At 42.0% G+C, this 17959-nt stretch overlaps 1 protein-coding gene across 2 annotated transcripts in view; it reads left to right on the top strand.

The window, feature by feature from the left end:
• Positions 1-4131: 4131 nt before the first annotated feature.
• Positions 4132-17959, top strand: part of PLCG2 (phospholipase C gamma 2) — a 60589-nt gene continuing 46761 nt past the window's right edge. Inside the window, exons 1-2 of one of the 2 annotated variants that reach the window (XM_065640781.1) lie at positions 4132-4214; positions 9350-9589. In XM_065640781.1, coding sequence (XP_065496853.1) covers positions 9394-9589 — 196 coding nt within the window. In that variant the 5' untranslated portion in view covers positions 4132-4214; positions 9350-9393. Of the gene's footprint in view, positions 4215-9349; positions 9590-15814; positions 15878-17959 lie in introns of those variants that run through there. The other variant, XM_065640782.1, reaches the window with a different exon arrangement.

Below are 17959 nucleotides of genomic sequence, written 5' to 3' on the forward strand. Positions count from 1 at the left end.
GAGTTCTCTTGACGACTAATGTAAAATCCACTTCAGAGTCCTGCAGATGAAAAGTTCATAAAATAAAAGCTTGAAAATGAAGTTTTCTCTATGAAATCTCTGCTCGTAGGTTTTGCAGCTCTAACCAGAAAATCAAGCTGAGCTAATGTACATTCTGCTAAGGAGTATAAATACTGTGATGGTGCATTAATAAATACTTAGGCTAGATAATCTGTCAGTGACAGTCTCTAAAATATTTGTTCCTCCTTCCTAATGGATCTTCAGCATTTCTTACAATTGATGAGATAAAGCTATTCAACTTCTCTTCTGCACAAAAGCTGTATTTTCTTTGTAGCTCCCGTGAGGAAGTGGCACCAGTTTTGTGACCATTATTTATTACATCCATGAGGCTGCGGGGTGGTCCTGTGATTCTCTTTCATGTTTTGCTTTATTCTTCAGGGGAAGTAATCAACACTTCATTACCAAGTACAACAATAAGACAAGGGCTGAAATTTCCAGTGCTGTAATTAAGAAAGTGTCAGTGTCAACACTATAAATTCCCTTTTTGAAGGATTTATGACTGAAATGTAAAAATGTACTCCCAGCTGAAAAACTCCATTTTCAGATCTTATAGTATGAATTGTGATTATATTTTTTTAACAATTCAGGGAGCCTTTTAAAATTATAAGAAGAAAGTTAAGCTGGGAAAAAAAAAGAAAAAAGGAAGGAAGATTTTATTCTAGTGGCTAACCTCCTCCTTCTCCTCTTTAAACACGCAGGGGCCAGATTCTTCAACTCAGAGAACTAATTTGCCCACATCTCTCCTCAGCACATGTATACAGGTTTTTTTTTTTGCTACAAGAAAGAAGGACTGAACATGTCACCTGATAATTATCTGTGCCTCTGAGGTCCGTACTCTTCACAGGAAATTCTGTTGTCTGCCTGGAAGGTTCCGCTTTCAAGGTTTCAAAGTTGGATGGCAGGAGCTGCTGATTCTGACAATAACTTTGAATCTGCTATTGTGATTGCCAGAGTGTCTGAGTACTCTTACTTCTGGTGTAGTGGATGTGCTGAGTTATAGCTGGTGTTTCTTAAAGTTACTATTTTATTGTTTTGTTTTTAAGGATTGCTCACTCCATCTATATGTCTGGGGTTTTGTTACATGCAGAAATTTATGGAATTCAATGTTATCAACCCCAATGCAGCTATGATTTTCTTCCATGTACATATTTTCTTTGACTATATAATGACTCTTCAGCTTTAAGAGAGAAAGTTTTACCAGGGAAGCCCAAAGGTATGCAAGAAATGTCGGGAGTTGGTAGATTTTAGTCTTCCTTGAAGGACACCACTGAGGCACAACCACACTGAGGTATGTCTAAACCAAAGCCTGCTATACTTTGCAGCTGTGCTTAACTTCTGCAGCAAAGTCTCTGAGCATCATAAGATGGTCAACTCCATGCCTGTGCGGCTGGTGAGTTGTTGAAGGGTGGTTCCTGTGCTGAAGTTGTGCCGTACGATTGCTGAATGGCCTGTTGGTACCCAGCCTAGAGAAGCAGAACCAGGAGGGGCTGCTGAGGCTGATATTTGCTGGGACTTGGATTCACTGTCAACATAGCCAGGTGAATCCTGGATCTGGCAGCTGGGATTCAGAGAATATTGTTGTCTCCTGCTTGTAAAATGCCTGGGATCACCTGCACCACTCAGCTCTCTGTGCAGGTTGTATGCCTTGTGGGTTTGACCACACGGATGTTCTGGTGTTTGGCTTTTGCAGCAGGGGTTGTTGGCCGCTTGGCGCTGGCATCCTGTCACTGTCAATGTAATTTCAAAGGTTGCCTCAACAGGAAACATTGAAGGTTTTAATGATGAAGAGCTAAAAGTAAAGTACAGCAGAGACACTTTGGTGTGATTGATACATATTCTGCTGTCCTCCTTCTTTTACTATCACATCTCCTGTTAAGATGTTGTTTTCTGAATTTGTAACTGTGTCACATATTATAAAGAGGGAAACTTTTCCCAGGTTTGGCATCTGGAAAAATGTGAAGAGTCTTTAGGAAGATGGTTCATGAAATACTGAACAATGACAAGATTGTAACGGCCTTTTTATTTTGAATTTAAAATGATCCACATCTTTCACAGGTATTGGGTTTTGGGGTTTTTCGTTTTGTGGTGGTTTATTTTGAATGCACTCTTCAGTTCTCTTCCTGGTAAGTCACACTCATGTGAAACCCTTCGGTGCTTTTAGCTATGATAAAGCCTTGTTCATTTGATTTTGGGAAGAGTTTCCAAAATTGCTGCCACAGCTTCTGCTGGATACAATAGACATTTTCTTCTCTTTCTAAGTAACCAAGTGGTGTTGGTGTTTGTTGCAGAACTTGTTGTCGCTACCCCATTCCAGATATCATTTTGTTTCAGTAGTTTCTGCATGTTTAGGGTGAAAATACTGATAGTTGTTCAACCATTTACAAAGCTTACTGAAATTGTGGAAAACTTTTTTTCCTGCCAAGAGATTAGATTCTACTCTGTCAAAAGAGACGTCCTTTTCACTCCTTTGTGCCAGCTACTGGTGTTGAAAAGTGAGAAGATTAAGAGGTATGTCTGATGGAGTTAACCTCACTGTCTGGGAACCAGCATTCAGAACATGGGTTCTACTGTTGTAACGTGGAGCCATCCTTGCAGATATGGCCAAGAGCTTCCTCTGTATGGGGAAACCTGCTCCTTGCAGACACCATGCCATCCCTCGCTTTGGCTTCCAGGCATTTGGTCTGTGGTCTTCTGAACCAGTATGACTTGTTCCCTATGATGACTTTGATATTTTGCCTATGAGTGTAGGAATTTTCCCTAGTTTTATCAAATCGGTCTGGAACAAGATTGATCCGTCAAATTTTGTGGCAGTATCTGGGCTTGTCCTGAGAACAGCATGTTGCATCCTATCGCTACTCTTCTGAATCCCAAACTAGGAAATATTTTTAGTATTGCCATTTGAGGTGGTTGTGATACAACACGCTTTGTAGTGGATTCCATAAAGTGAGTCAATTTTAACTTGAAAACCTAACTCCAGTGACAGTACAGTTTTAAAGCCTTTTTCTAAACTCCTTTTCTCAAGGTCCTGTTCAATCATCTAGCAATTCTCAGCCAAACTAGTGAAATTTCCTCTTCATATGAGCAGGAGAATCCACCAACCTCAAAGGGCTGGACAGTAGGTGGAGAGAGGTTCTCCTTCCCCTCTACTCTGCCCTGGTCAGACCTCATCTGGAATATTGTGTCCAGTTCTGGGCCCCTCAGTTCCAGAAGGACAGGGAACTGCTGGAGAGAGTCCAGCGCAGGGCCACAAAGATGATTAAGGGAGTGGAGCATCTCCCGTGTGAGGAAAGGCTGAGGGAGCTGGGGCTCTTGAGCTTGGACAAGAGGAGACTGAGGGGTGACCTCATTAATGTTTATAAATATGTAAAGGGTGAGTGTCAGGAGGATGGAGCCAGGCTCTTCTTGGTGACAACCATGATAGGACAAGGGGCAATGGGTACAAACTGGAACACAGGAGGTTCCACTTAAATATGAGAAGAAACTTCTTCCCGGTGAGGGTGGCAGAGCCTGGCCCAGGCTGCCCAGGGAGGTTGTGGAGTTTCCTTCTCTGCAGACATCCCAACCCGCCCGGACACCTTCCTGTGTAACCTCATCTGGGTGTTCCTGCTCCGGCGGGGGGGTTGGACTGGATGAGCTTTCGAGGTCCCTTCCAGTCCCTGACGTTCTGGGATTCTGTGGCCGCAGCCGAACCCCCCGCCCTGGCGAGAAGTGGACACGGCGCCTCCTCTTCAGCCTCAGGACACGGCTGAGGGGGACGGGGGAACGTGGCCGCGCCCGGGGCCCCGAGGGGCCAGCGGCAGCAGGGAGCTCGCCTCGAAGCACCGTCGGGGAAGGTGGAGGGACGGGGGCGAAGTCTCGAAGAGCCCCGACCCGGCTTCCCCTCTCAGGGAGGCGGGGCGCGGCAGAGCCCCCGGGGCGGGCGAGCGGCCGCGGGCTGAGGAGCGCTCGCGCCACCAACCGCCGCCCCGGCCCGTCCGCCCCGCGCACCAGTGGGTGGCCGCGGGGGGTCACGTGGCGCCGCCCCTTCCCGGTTACGGCAGAAGCAGAAGTGGGAGCCCCGGCGAGGCGCGGCGGGACGCGGGGAGCCCGGGCACCGGCACCAGCAGCCGCCGGCACGGCGTGGCCGCGGGAGGCAGCTCCCCGCCGCTGCGCAGGTGAGGGCGGCCCCGCGGGCGCGGGTTGGCGCGGCGGCCGGACGCTCCCCGCGGCGGCGAGGGGCGGTCCCGGCCTGCCGGCTCCGCTCGGGCCGCAGCGGCAGCAGGTGCCGCGAGGGCTGGGGCGGCGCGGCCGCGTCCCGGCGGGGACGGTGGGTGTGAGGGAGGGTCGTGTGAGCGGGGGCGAGGGCTGTCGGCATGAGAGGGCTGGGCAGCAGCTGCGGGCTGTGCGGGAGGCGCCTGCCCGGAGGGGACCGGGGGACCCGGGCACCCCGCACCTGGAGGCTTGGCCGCCCTCGGCCGCAGGCCAGGCTGCCGAAGGAGAAGGAAGGAAACGTCCAGTGTCCGTGTGTGCCGGCAGCTGCCCCAGGGCAGCGGCTGTGTCGCAAAGCTCTGGGCGAAGATTGTCATTAATTATTAGCGCCGTGGTACTGAACTGGTGTTGCTGGTGGATATCCGTATCATAGAATCATTGCGGTTGGAAGAAACCCTCCGGATCATAGAATCGTAGAATGTCAGGGGTTGGAAGGGACCTCGAAAGCTCATCCAGCCCAATCCCCCCGCTGGAGCAGGAACACCCAGATGAGGTTACACAGGAAGGTGTCTGGGCGGGGTGGAATGTCTGCAGAGAAGGAGACTCCACAACCCCCCTGGGCAGCCTGGGCCAGGCTCCGTCACCCTGACTGAGAAGAAGTTTCTTCTCCTATTTAAGTGGAACCTCCTGTGTTCCAGTTTGTACCCATTGCCCCTTGTCCTATCATTGGTTGTCACCGGGAAGAGCCTGGCTCCATCCTCCTGACACTCGTGATACTCACCCTCATCACGGAGTCCAGCTGTAACGTGCTGGTGGTTCTGTGCCGAGGCAGCACCTGCTCGGGTGAGGTGACACCTGAAGTGCCCCCAAAGGCAGAGTTAGGGGCAGAAGGTGCAACAACCCTTTCACAGCACCCAGAGCTCACAGGAAAAGTGAGAAACTGAATAGAGCCAAACTTTGGATTGCACTTCTTGGTTGCCCTTGTGTGCCTGGAAAGCAGCGGCTGTGTCATATGGGTGAAGCTATAACAGGTTACAGGTTCATCAGTGCTTATCTGAGGTGTTCTTTGCTAGCCTGTATGTTTATAATTTGCCTGTATAACAGTTTCCTCTCTTTCTTTGTTTTATCACAAAGAAAGTTAAGAGTTGTAGACTGATCTTCAGATAAGAAGGGTTTGTTTCTGAAACTCTGAAGTACTGTAATGAAGTAAAACTAAATATAAAGGTTTTTGGGTAGACTGAGTAGGGTTTTTTCCATGTCTGTGTTCACTTGGTTACTTGGAGTGAATCTGACTTTTTAGTCCAAATCAGTCAGGCTTTTCAATAAAAAACGGTATGAAAATGTCTTTTACACAAACAGTAACAAATGGTCCCTATTCTGGTACAGGACACCGTCAAAGTTTTGCTTCTGTAGTGCCTACAATCAGAGGGAAAGATTTATGTATTGATGTCTGTGTCTCAACTAGAACTTACGATGTACTTCTGTGATTATTAACTCACTTATTGAATCATGTCAGTTACACTGGACCTTTCTGCTTTAGGCTTCAATAACTCTTTGGTAGAAGAGCAGTAATTCTTCTATTGCAGATAAGGGTGTCTCATAGCTCATACCCCGCTAGTTTACAGGGATCCAAATAATGGGATGGTGAGGGTTATTATAGAGTTTTGCTGCGTGAATGGATAGAAATATTGTTCATTCAAATTGTTGTGCAGTGATGGGTGTAAGAAGGCTGACAGGCACCTGTGGGTGAGTGTAAGAACACTCTTAATATTTAAAAGGTTAGGTCTAATATCAAGGGCTTCCATTACTTATTTTGGGAGGTCCAATGTGTTTTACTGTTACAAAGCTCTCTGTGAAAGTATTCCTAAGCAGAAGCACGTAGCCAAAACAGTATAGAAGTGGTCAGGTAAACTGATCAAATCCTGTGACATTCTTTCCACCTTTTCTGATGAAGTAGGTGTCCTCAGCAACAGTATTGTTTCCTAGTAAGTTAAAACCTTGGTTTATGACGTAGGATTTAAGTTAGACTGAAAATACCATTCACCCTGTTTTCGGAAGAAAGAGCTACTTTAAAAGGGGAAGTCCAGTATATTATATTCAGCGGAAACTGTTTAAGAAGCTACCTCTGAGAGGCAGTTTCTTTGTACTAAGGGACTAATCTCTCAAAAAAACTGTTGCTTTGCCTTTTTTTAAATGGCTATACTTAGAAACTCCTTTTCATGTTGTTCTAAGTTGTGTTTCATTTTACAGCTACACCTTGTTCTGTAAAAGGCAGAGCAGATGTGTGCTTTGTTACAGTCTCCTGAAGAACTATACTAATTTAAAAGCTGAGTTTTTATTATTGCAGTGAAGTGTTACTAAAATGGTTAAACCTTGCTCCAAATCACAGCATATTAGTTTTATTACAATTCTTAATGAAAAGAGCGAAGTGAAATGACAGAGTTTCTTTTTTTGTTGGAAAACCAGACACTGTAGAAAGATTTTAATTTAACTTAATTTTTGATTTTCCCCTCCTTTCATTTCTGTTATTACAAGTCATTGTACCAAGGCAAGATGACTATGGCTGTCTTGTTCGATGCAAGCCTGTTATAATTTAAATGATTATCTGATTAATTCCACGGAGCCAAAAAGGATCAGTTACATTCTGGCAAAAATCTGCCTTTGCTTACTACCCTTAGACGTTGTCCGCTCCCTCTCAGTTGTAGGATTGGGGTAAATTTTTCAGTATTATAAGGAAAGGGTACTCTATTTTCCAGTTGCAATAACAAGCTTATAGATATTAAACTCTGAATAACCTGCATAATGCTTTGGAAAACATGGAGTGAGACGGTTCCTGCTCTAGAGCACTTCAGGTTCACTATGGGCAATGCAGAAGAGGCCACCCTGCAGGTAAGAAGGGACTGTTGTTTGCTTCTCTGGTAGCTTACAAAAAAAGGTGCTTGTTGAAGTGGTAGAATTTAAAAAGGGATTGGAAAGATTGCACCGGACAGCTTCAAATTCAGACAAATTGCACCAAAAGCAGTTAGTGACATGATGTTGTAAGGCAGTTTTGTGGTGTTAGTGAGAGAGGAGAAAACGTTCTTGAGTGCAGAGGAGGTCAGGAGATGGTGACATGGGGCGAGGGGGAGGAGGGCTGGAAGAAGTTACGAAGGGGAAGCGAGAAGTGGCATGGTCGAATTAGCTCTCAAGACGGAAACTGAAACTGCTTGTGATGGAGAGTGGTGGACTGAGGAGAGAGGCAGAGAACCAGAGGAGATGCTGAGGCTGGTGGCTGCATGTGCCCGGAGATTCTTTAAACCTGTCCTGCTCAGGGATGTGGGTCAGGGGAATGGTTGGGAACCATGTGGCAGCAGCTCCTGCTGTTTGTGTGAAAATGGTACTTTTCATTTGTGCGTGGAGGAAAGAGCAAGTTCCAGGGCATCCTGTTTGTAAATCATCTCGCTGAGGAGTAATCAGGCTTCTAATTACCTGGTTGATGCAATGGTGTGTGGGAGACCAGAACACAGAAACTTGCTAATATTTGAGAGCTGCTGTGCATGCGTCTTGCATCTCTTTTTTGGCTGTTTTCTGCCAAGATGTGTCCTGAGCGCGTGCACACAAATACCTGCCACCTGACATGTGCGTCAGGAAAAGCGGACCGTATAGGAGAAACACAGCCATGAAGTTTTACAAGTGCTTAGACGGAGATTTTTTTAGAAATAGCCAGCATTTGTTTCAGTATTTGTATTTTACTCATATTTTCCCTTCATTTTCTTTATAGTTCTCAGAAAGACAGGTGGCTTAAATTCTCATATTGGTCAGAACATCAAAGTTTACACAAGCCAATGTCATTATTTCTTGTGTTATCTTGTCTTTGGATTGCTAGGCTTCAATCATCAGCACTTCTTCGCTCCTCCTGATGTAATATCAAGAAGACAGCATCACTGGCTGCAGAGCCTTTGAGGCTTCTCAGATTTCTAGAGTTTTCTTCTGGCAGCAAATTGATGCTTCTTTAGTTATACAGGGCGAGAAGAACAAACTTGCTGCAGTTCACAATGGGGACAGCATTTTATTTATCGGAAGATAGTATTGAGAATATTAAAAAAAAAAATCCTGGGAGAACAGAAAGATTTTGAGTGGGATTTAAGCCTGTTGCAAATAGCTCTTTTCTTGTGTTGGTATCTAGATCATCAATACTTACGACAAAATGAATTTCCAGATAATTTTGACAGTAGTGGAAATGAAATTTTCGTCAGTTTCAAGAGTGAAGGGTTTAACTTCCAGCCCACATAGAACTCATGAAGTTTTTATGGAACATAATTCTACAAATACCCTAAGACAATAACGAAACTCCTATAGGAATGGTGATTTCAGATAGGAGCTAGTTCTGTCTCTATGTCAGTTAGAGAAGATCTCCGTGAGCAAAGGTATCTCACTCTGTATAAAATAAATAAAAGACTATAGAAAATGTGGCAGAAAATGCTACAGAGATACCAAATATTGCTCCTTTAGAAGAGCTTTTTAACATAGTTCTGCTTTTGTTTGAACACAATTTTTTTTTAATGTTTCTGATGTATTCTTTAGTTTTATTTAGACTTAAATGCTTGCTTTGTTATGAACTCATTATTTTCCTTGGCATTTCAATGCTTTGCATTCTTTGTAGTTTTTACTCTTTTGTCCCTAGTACTCAGGTATACTTACATTCGCTATTTTTTTCCATGTCTTCTTTTTTTTCCTGTCATAATGCTGCGACATTAGAGATGTAAATCCATATTTTGGAGTGTACATGCTGCTGAAAATGCACATGCATAAAAACATACGGGGAGTTATGCACCTTAACGTGATTTTTATGTATTTGGGCTAAACAGACCTTGGCTTACTTTATTTTTGTCTGGACCACTGGGTACTTCTGTGTTAGAAGACGGAGGAAGCAGTTAGTGGTACAGTGGTATGGTGCAGCTAGAAGAGAAGTGTTGGTCTTACTGATACATTTAGATCACAATTGGATTTGAATGGGCAGGAGTTTCTATTAGGTAGCTTTAACTTACACAATTTTTCTTTAAGAAATAAAAATGCTGTTTTAAATATTTAATTTTCTCTCTTTTTTTTTTTTTTCCTTCAGGACACTGAAAACCATAGAAGTTTGATTAAAAAAATAATTTCAAAATGCCCAGAAAGAGCGTAGACTATGGAGTGCTGCCGGAGTATGAGAAAAGCCATATCAAAAGGACCTTGGAGTTGGGAACTGTTATGACAGTTTTCAGTCTTAAGAAGAGCAGTCCAGAAAGGAGGACTATTCAAGTCATAATGGAAACCAGGCAGGTAGCGTGGAGCAAGACAGCTGACAAGATTGAAGGTTTCTGTGAGTATTTGCAAAGTGTACCTGAACTTGGAGTTACTAAAATATTGATGTAATTGACAAATATTGATTTAATGAGCCTTTTTAATATAATGAAGGTTTTGGCTGAAAATAATTTGGTAATTTGCTGAGAATATTCTGAATTATTGCAATGTGGATGAAGAATCTTCTGCAGCTTGTTATTTAGGTATCTAACATTACTTAATATGATCAATGTGTTTTTACCCTTAGCCCTGTTCTGAAAGTTTTTATCTTTGAATATGATGGAGCTTGTGTTCTCTATGAATTGAGTTACTGAGTGACAACTGTTTTCTATCATTAAGCATCAAGATGGCTTGTAAATTCAAGTGATTAGTACTTCTTTACTGCTTCTCTCTCCAAAAAGAAAAAACCACCAGCTACAAGGAAACTGAATTAAAATTTCCATTTTCTTAGGGAATTTGCTGTTTCAGGACAGAAATAATTATTTAGGAACATTATTGGAAAAGTACCAATGACTTAGGACAAGGAAGCTGTGACATATAAGAGGTGGTTTCAAGGTCCTGAGTTGATACTGTCTCTTCAGTTGATATTTGAACTGAGTAAACCCACTATTTGTAACAAGGTCAGGGAATAGAAGGGGTAAAGCTACCTAGGACCGTAAAAGCTGTGGTAGAAGAATAAAGTGAGAATAATCTTCAGTTCTTACTGAACACAGCCGATGTCAACCAAGCTCAGGTTGCACTTTTTGGGATTTGTACAGCTCGTTCTCCTGGGTGTGAGTACACACTAATGTGAGAGAAACCAGGAAGGAGGAGAATGGAGTTTGTCTGAGTTGTGGATTTCTAGAAGGGTTTTTTTTGTAAATACACAGTAAGTTAAAAATGCGTTGATCTAAGGTTGCAAAGACAGGCACTGACAAGTTGCCAGGTTTTTCGATTGTCTGTGCAGCTTCCCTTCATGCTCCGTACTTAGAAATATTAAATCTCTGTTTGTTACTGTTTCCATTGGCTGCTGTCGAATTCCTTGTGCTGACCAGACCTGCAACTGGAAATATATTGTAAGGGAATGAAAGACTGGTTATTTGGAGGATGTTTTTGTCATTGATGATGAAAATGTGATCATATAGAGTCTTCTGTGGAAAAGCAAACAGGTCTGGACACCCTAATTAACAGCTATTCTGGATTATAATCTTGCAGTGCCCCAATTTCTCATGTAGAAAATGAGGGTAATTATCCCTTCCTAAAATGACACGTGTGAATGCAAATGCATTACTCGTTCGGATATGCTCACATCCCAATGTGAGGTGTGCCAAAAAAAAAAAAAGTCCTGCGAAGAGATGAATAATTCAGTTATGAGAGCATGGCTTGAGCATGCTTCACAAATAAAGCCTGGGGTTACACACAGAGCAATAAGATTAAAACAAAATAGAAAATGACCACTTAGTGGGTGGATGAGGCATTAAAGTTCTCTGGCAAAAACAGTCTGTGATCATGCAGTTAAAGAATTATCATAGCCATTCGCACAGAGGGGCCAAATATAAAGCTGTGCATTCCAGATTTTGGGGTCAACTTTTTTAGTGCTTGTCTTGTAATCTTCTTTTATCAAAACTTCCTGGGGTAGAGTGTATTTGTGCTAATACATCCTGATAATTAAGCAATTTGCTGTGTGTGTAGATTTTAACACTTGTAAAAGAAGGGGAATATTGCGATTTGACTCTCACTCCTGGATAATCCAGCAGGATAATGATTTACTTTCCGTTACACAGGCAGTCATTACTAGAACAGGGAATACAGCTACAGACCTGTGATATACCCAAAGGCCATTTTCCTCTTTCCCTGAAAATTGTAGTGCCGCAGCAGTTTTTTAAATTGAGCAACATTTAAGTGACCTTTATAATGATGTAAACTTTAAGTCTGAGAATGTGTCCTACTCTAAAGCACAAATATGCAAAATATTGTTTTCTTGTCTTAAAAAGCAATGAATCTGCCCAAAACCAAGATATATTTTGCAGGCATTGTTTCAGAATATGATATGAACAGTTTTTAAAATTTACCATGAACTGTATCTGATCTACTTGAAATGAAAGTCACTGCAGTTTTGCCTTGCTGACAGTGTTTTTGCTGCAGAAGAGGGAAATATTTCATTTATTTAGTTAGTTAAATTTTGCTATGGCTTCTTTCGGCTGAGACTCAGGCTTCTTTTTTGCTTGAAAAGTGGACGAATTATGGATTTGAAGCTTTTGTATTTGATAATTAAATTGGTAGCCTTCTTGAATACCAATGAGAGGGCAATTAAAATTTGTATTTTTCTGGAGCTATACTTCGTGATAGGAGAAAAGTTTTTTGGTTTGTACATATGAATGACCCTAAGTATTCACTGATGGATTGTGTTGACTTTGTGAAAAAGTCAAAAAAAACCCCACCCTACTTTTTTTCATTTTAATTGGCTGAGGGCATAGAATATATTTTTGAGTATGGTATTGTTTAATATTCTTGTGCCGTACAAGAAATAGTACTCATGATGTGATCTTAATGGTTGTTATTTGCATGTGCTACAGTCCAGTAAGAATTAATATTGAATGTGGGTGGGAAGGGCAAGGTGGCTTCCTGTTGTGTGTGTGTGCCTTTGCGCTGAAGTTTGGCAACCACTCTTTACAGAACCTAAAAACTGAATATTTGCATCTACTATGGGGTTTGTGTTTTTAGATCAGTTAGCAAGGAGAGTTCTTAAGCTTTGGGACACGAAACCAGGCTGCTAATAGATAGAGAGGTTGGAGACCAACTTTTATACTTTATATTGATACTCTTCCTTTGGAAATTAAGAAAAAAAGTCTTGTGTGTGGTGTGGTGTTTTTTGGTTTTTTTTTTCCTCTCTCTCTACCTCCTTGTATAACGTTGAGAATTTTGGATGTCATAGTGCTGATGAACTGTAAATGTGTGAATGGTGTTGGTAACCTGTGCATGAACAGTCTGTCTTTCCTGTAGAGCTGCGGAGCCAAGAGTTGTGCAAGTCAAGTGAGTTCTTGGATGGTATCGTGATTTTCATGAGGTCAAGCTAGCTGTTGAGCTTGTCCAAGCTAATCAGACTTGATAAAGACAGTAGATTTTGCTGTTTGTGAGGAAACTCTGATCCTCTCGTACAATCCGTGTTTCTTGGGTTTACTGAGATTCTGCTGTTGTAAAATTTAATGCTTTGTAGACCCAAGCAAAGATTGTTAAGTGACTGCTGGGTGTCTTTCCTTTTTAGCCCATAGAGTTAGGAGAGACTGGTAAATGAGCACCTTTCAAGAAAAGTTAGAAATTTGTCCATGTTTTCCATTTTGTGTGAGCTTCAAGTTTCCTTCTAGGCAAAAGGGGAAAGATGAGCAATGCAAAGAGAGGGGCTGCCCGTCCTGAAGTGTTTTTTAGGTTTAATGGAGGCCAGGAAGGCTTTTAGTGCTGCTGCTCTTCTGGTCGCCTGCTCAGCCTGCGGAGTATCACATGTGCCTTTCCTACATCAGCTGCGTCCAACACAAGCCATTGTCAAAACCGAACTGGACAGAAGGGAGCAATGCACCTTTGAGAAATGTTTTTATCGCTGATGTTTGGCTTGCAGAGTTTCATTGGTGTATTAAAATGCACGCCAGCAACATGTGCTTCCTTCTGTGGGCCTGCAGAGAGCTCTGCAGATGGCTGAAGGAAGCGGGTCTGAGCTGGATGTGACTGTGCTCACCCATGCTCGGGCTTCCTTTAGTCACCTGGCTATTGTTCTATACACAGAGACACTTTAGATGCACTTAGAGCTCTAAGATCATCTGAGGGAAATACTTGTAGACACTGACCACAAAATGTTGGAGCTTTTTCTTTTGTCTCTTACTTATTAATGGCATTTCTTTGTGTTCTGCATTGTCCTCATTTTAAACTCCTAAAGATAACCTAAAGTTTGCTGGGTGGACTATGGGACTGCTCGTGAAGCTCAGAATCTCAGCGCCGTTATTCCTAAATTGCCTAGGTCATCAGTGCCAAAAGATTGGTTTAACTTCTGAAGACAAATATTTTTCCTGTGAGGATTTGTGTGTTTGTTTGTTTGTATTCCCCCGTTGTGCTTTGTATGTTGCAGTGTGGTATTAATACTTCATCAGATCACCCATGCTTTAAATCCATTGTTTTGTTTTTCCTTCCCATTTATATTTCTTGGTATCCACAGTAACTCTGGTTTCGGTGGAGCCCCAGGCATTGTTTTCAGTAGGAGAAATTTGCTCCGTTTTTTCAATGAGAAGTAAGTTTTGGTGAGTGTTGCAGAAGTGCTGACCCAGCGAAAGGTTAGTGACCCTGATGCAGAATGCACGGGGTCTGGGGGTTATAAACAGGAAGAGTATTTCTGACTGCGTGAAATAACTTTGAGGTGATATTTTCACAACCTGATACTAAGTGGATGACTTACAAGGCTGGACTCACCTGGCTGCTCAGATAGTCGGTTGGGAAAATGAAAGGCTCCTCCAGAGTGAAGTTTCGTTCCTGCTCTGAATTATTGTCTGCTGGAGTCTCTTTCTCTGGCCATTGAATGTATAAAAAGCGTAACAACACCAACCTCCGAACTCTGAGGCAGTATGAGGGTTTTGAGCTTGTTTCTTTCATCTATGCAGTTGGTTTAAGTGTGGGAGTTCTCTTGCAAGGCATTGCAAATGTAAAATGTAATTTGAACATTGAGAGCAATTTTGAGTGTAAAAGACAACACAGAAATAGAGAGGCACTTTTTGCAGGGCCATGGATCTAAATCCCGTGGCACTGGTTCTGCAGCTGATAGCAGATACCATTGCCAGGAAAAATAAGCAAATCTCGTAGAAGTCTCGGGTGGACCACAGTCTTCCCCCCGACTTTTCCTTGCTGTAGCACAGCCTGGTGCTAGGGATGGCATTTGGCAATTTTGATTACGTAGCAGGGGAAAGTGTGTGGTGGGGGAAATGTGGTTTTCATTGAGTGATACTCTAGGGCAAGTGAGACCCACTATGACTTGGCTATGGATTGTTTTACTCATAGGTTTTATTAACCAGTGTGTGTTCATGGGTTTGCAATTTAAGAACTGCAGATCTTGGTAACTATAGTAGAGCTAATCTAACTTTTGCTTTACTAACGCATGAGAGAGGGAAGCTTCAGTTTCCTTGTACGAATGCAGTTTAATTTGTAATGGGCCTTTTTCATGCAGAAACTAATTTATGCATACTTGGTACATGACTGTGAAGTTGTGACTTACCAGCCTGATTTACTGCAGTGTGTTGCCCAGCGTGTCACTTTCTCAGGGTTCTCTTGTGTATTTTTATTGTATAATTAATATGTTTACCCTTTCCAACCGTGCGTGGGTCTGTGTGGTGGCCCTTGGGTCCCACACACCCTGTGTTGTTTCTCCCCACTTTAGCTGTCCCAGGCTGGCCACGCAATGGATGTGTGTTGTACATCCCCGTGGTATCTGGGGGTCATTTCTGCCTCCACGTCAGCCACTGGGCTGCTGCGTTTCTTTGCTGGGATACCAAATGGCCTGTGAACAAGTGTGCTGAGGCAGCAGCGGAGAGCAGTGGAAGGCGGAGGGGAAAGAAGGGGTGGCCAGAGTGAGAAATGCCCATCCGGACTCTGCTAAGAGACGTGTCTGTGCGACCGGGGCTTTGCTGACTGAGGACCTTTCAATATGACCAAATAAGGCCTGCCAAATTTCCTCATATTGTGGTACACACATTTATATTGACGTGAATAAATTAGGCTTCGAAGAGGTTATGGTATTTAAGCTTGTAAAGCAAGTAGGTGGCAAGGTGTAAATCTCCAGGAGGCTGATCCGTAATGGATATTTCACTCTTTATCAAATGCAAAGTCATTTAAGGACAATTATTAAGGGAAAGTTTGTGGCGACTAGAATTTAATTAGTCACTGGAAAATATGTGAGTTTCTGCCTGCTCTTCCATGAATCCTTGTGCTCAGTGATGATTCACAGCCAGGAGAATTTATGCTCCGAGAAATCTGTGGTGGCTTCCTTGAATGTGCAAGTATGTGTAATACTTTTCATATTTCAAGGAAGATTCTCTTGAGGACATAAGATGATTTCTGTTTTTTTGGTTACCCAGGATATCTTTTTTTTCCTGTAAAGAGGTGATCTTCTTTTATAAAATGATCGAAACCATTTTTTAATCCCTTAATTTTTGAAAAAGAAAGTTCACCTTTTTTTTTTAATGTTCCTGATTTATTGCAAAGTACTCAATTAAAAAAAAATCTAGTGGCCATTTAGTTGTGGAAGCACACAAGAAGTAGGTTTAAAGCATTGGAGAACCATGTTTAGAAAAAGGTAATGTAATATATCAGCTTTTAAAATGCTCTTTATGTAGCCCAAGAGGTTAGAGCGTAGGTAAGGTTGAAAGAGAAAAGGAAATAGATGTATTAGTATTAATTTATTCTGAAAACTTTGTGTTTCTCAGAGGATGAAATAGCTGTGTTTGGGAATGGCAGAGATGCAGACCTCTTGTCAATGTAATTGCAAAATTACGAAGCAGAGGAATAAAGGCTACTTTATTTGAGGCTTTTGATGCTAATGATGTGCCGCAGTGTAACACATAATAACCATTTCTTTTTGATTCAGTCCAGACCTTTATTAATGCAGTAGGACTGTCTTATACCTATTTTCATTTTTAATAGGAAGGTATGACTGACAATGCATAATATTTTATTTTAGGGTTAACATGGACTCATAATTTCACGTTGTCTCTCTTCTCTTGTTTTTTTCTGTAATATTTTTCCAGAGTTTGTAGAATAAAATGACCATGGCTTTTTAAATACATTTGCTGCCTCAAATTCATTTAGTGTTATTGATCTTTCTTCTAACCTATGTAAAAAATTATTGAAGATTGAGATCACTTGAGGTTTTCTTCCTGCTCGAAAGAGGAGATTTTTCACAATTTTTCCTCTAGAATATGATTTTTTAAAAAACCATAAAAACAAGTTGAATTTTCATGTTTCACAGGTATATTAAGAAAGGAAGTGAATGGAAACAAAGAACTAACTTAGTAAATTCATGGTTTATGTAGAATTAGAACCTGTGGGAGCCGCTCTGTTTTTTCTGGGTCTACAAGATTGCACTGTTTGTGGTTTCAGATTGTGTTATGTTGCCAAGCAGAAATCACTAGTTTCTGCAAAATGTTGCACCTGGATATTTAATGATCAAAGCTCGCTGGAGAAGCAGCGCATCTACAATATAGTCATGTGGGTAACAGAACCACATCAGGCCACATAAAATTTACAGCGTGAGGTGAAACGCAGGGATGCGTAATTTAATGCAATGGCAATCTTATGTATGTTGGCACAGGTGGTGCTGTTCTAGCTAAAATGCGGTGGGTATTTTTAATCTTTATGGTTGTATTTTGTGAATTTTATCTTGCAGCATGTTTTCCCTGTAAATAAATTTTGCTGGTTTTGCTTTTAAAATCTTTGCTAAAATGACCTGACAAAGAGAGTTAATTTTGGTTCCGTGCATCCATTTAGCTGTCAGGTGCTTTGGGAAACTTAAACCCCAAACACCTGAACACCTAAGAGACTATTTATACAAGTGATTTACATTCTTAAACGTATATGATGGTTCTTTCCCCCCCTCCTCCCCATAGGTAAACCAGCTAAGTCATTTAATTGGTATAATTGTTAATGCCAATGTGAACATCCCCTGTGGTGGAAAACTTATTTCTTTCCCTTTGGAGAAGTTGGTGTAAACTTTTACAGCATCCGTGCCTTTCTGGGAGGAGTGATGAGTATCTACATACTCTGCTGAGGAGTGTGAAATGAGTATTTCTTTTGACTGGAGTGTTGGACTTGACCTTGCTAGTTTCTGCTATCAGAATTTCTTTCTGTCTGAATTTCCTTACTGTTTCAGACATAAAGTAATAAATAACTCACCTTGAAAAGCTCAACTCCATATTCTGTCATTTTCTTTCATTTTGTATTCTGAGTGCTGTGAAAAACCAGTATGTCATTGCAAAAGTGAATCCACTTCTTGCTCTTTGTGGAGTATCTTTTCAAAGTAACATTAAAATTCACCTTTTTTTCTGTTTTGAAATGGCTGTGTTTCAGTTGTTACCCAGGGGATCTTTGTGTAAGTCTTCAGCTGAGTATTTAGAGCTTGGTTTCTGCGGTCAAATGAAAAAATCAACGTGTGTAGCCTTTAGCTGTTTTAAAATCATTTCTTCCCTTTAGCAGCTCAGTTCTGCAATGTTTAGTGCTAACTTACAACGACCAGACTTCCTGTCATCGCCAACCAGTGAAATGGGGATGGGTTGAACTTCATGTACCTGAGCACCCCTAATGAGATTGATCAAAGTGAGTGCGAAATAGAAGTTCTCCAGTACACTTTCCCCAGCGTCCAAGTTTTACATGACAGCATTTT

This window comes from Caloenas nicobarica, chromosome 9, assembly GCF_036013445.1.
Source record: "Caloenas nicobarica isolate bCalNic1 chromosome 9, bCalNic1.hap1, whole genome shotgun sequence".
Taxonomy (NCBI): Eukaryota; Metazoa; Chordata; class Aves; order Columbiformes; family Columbidae; genus Caloenas; species Caloenas nicobarica.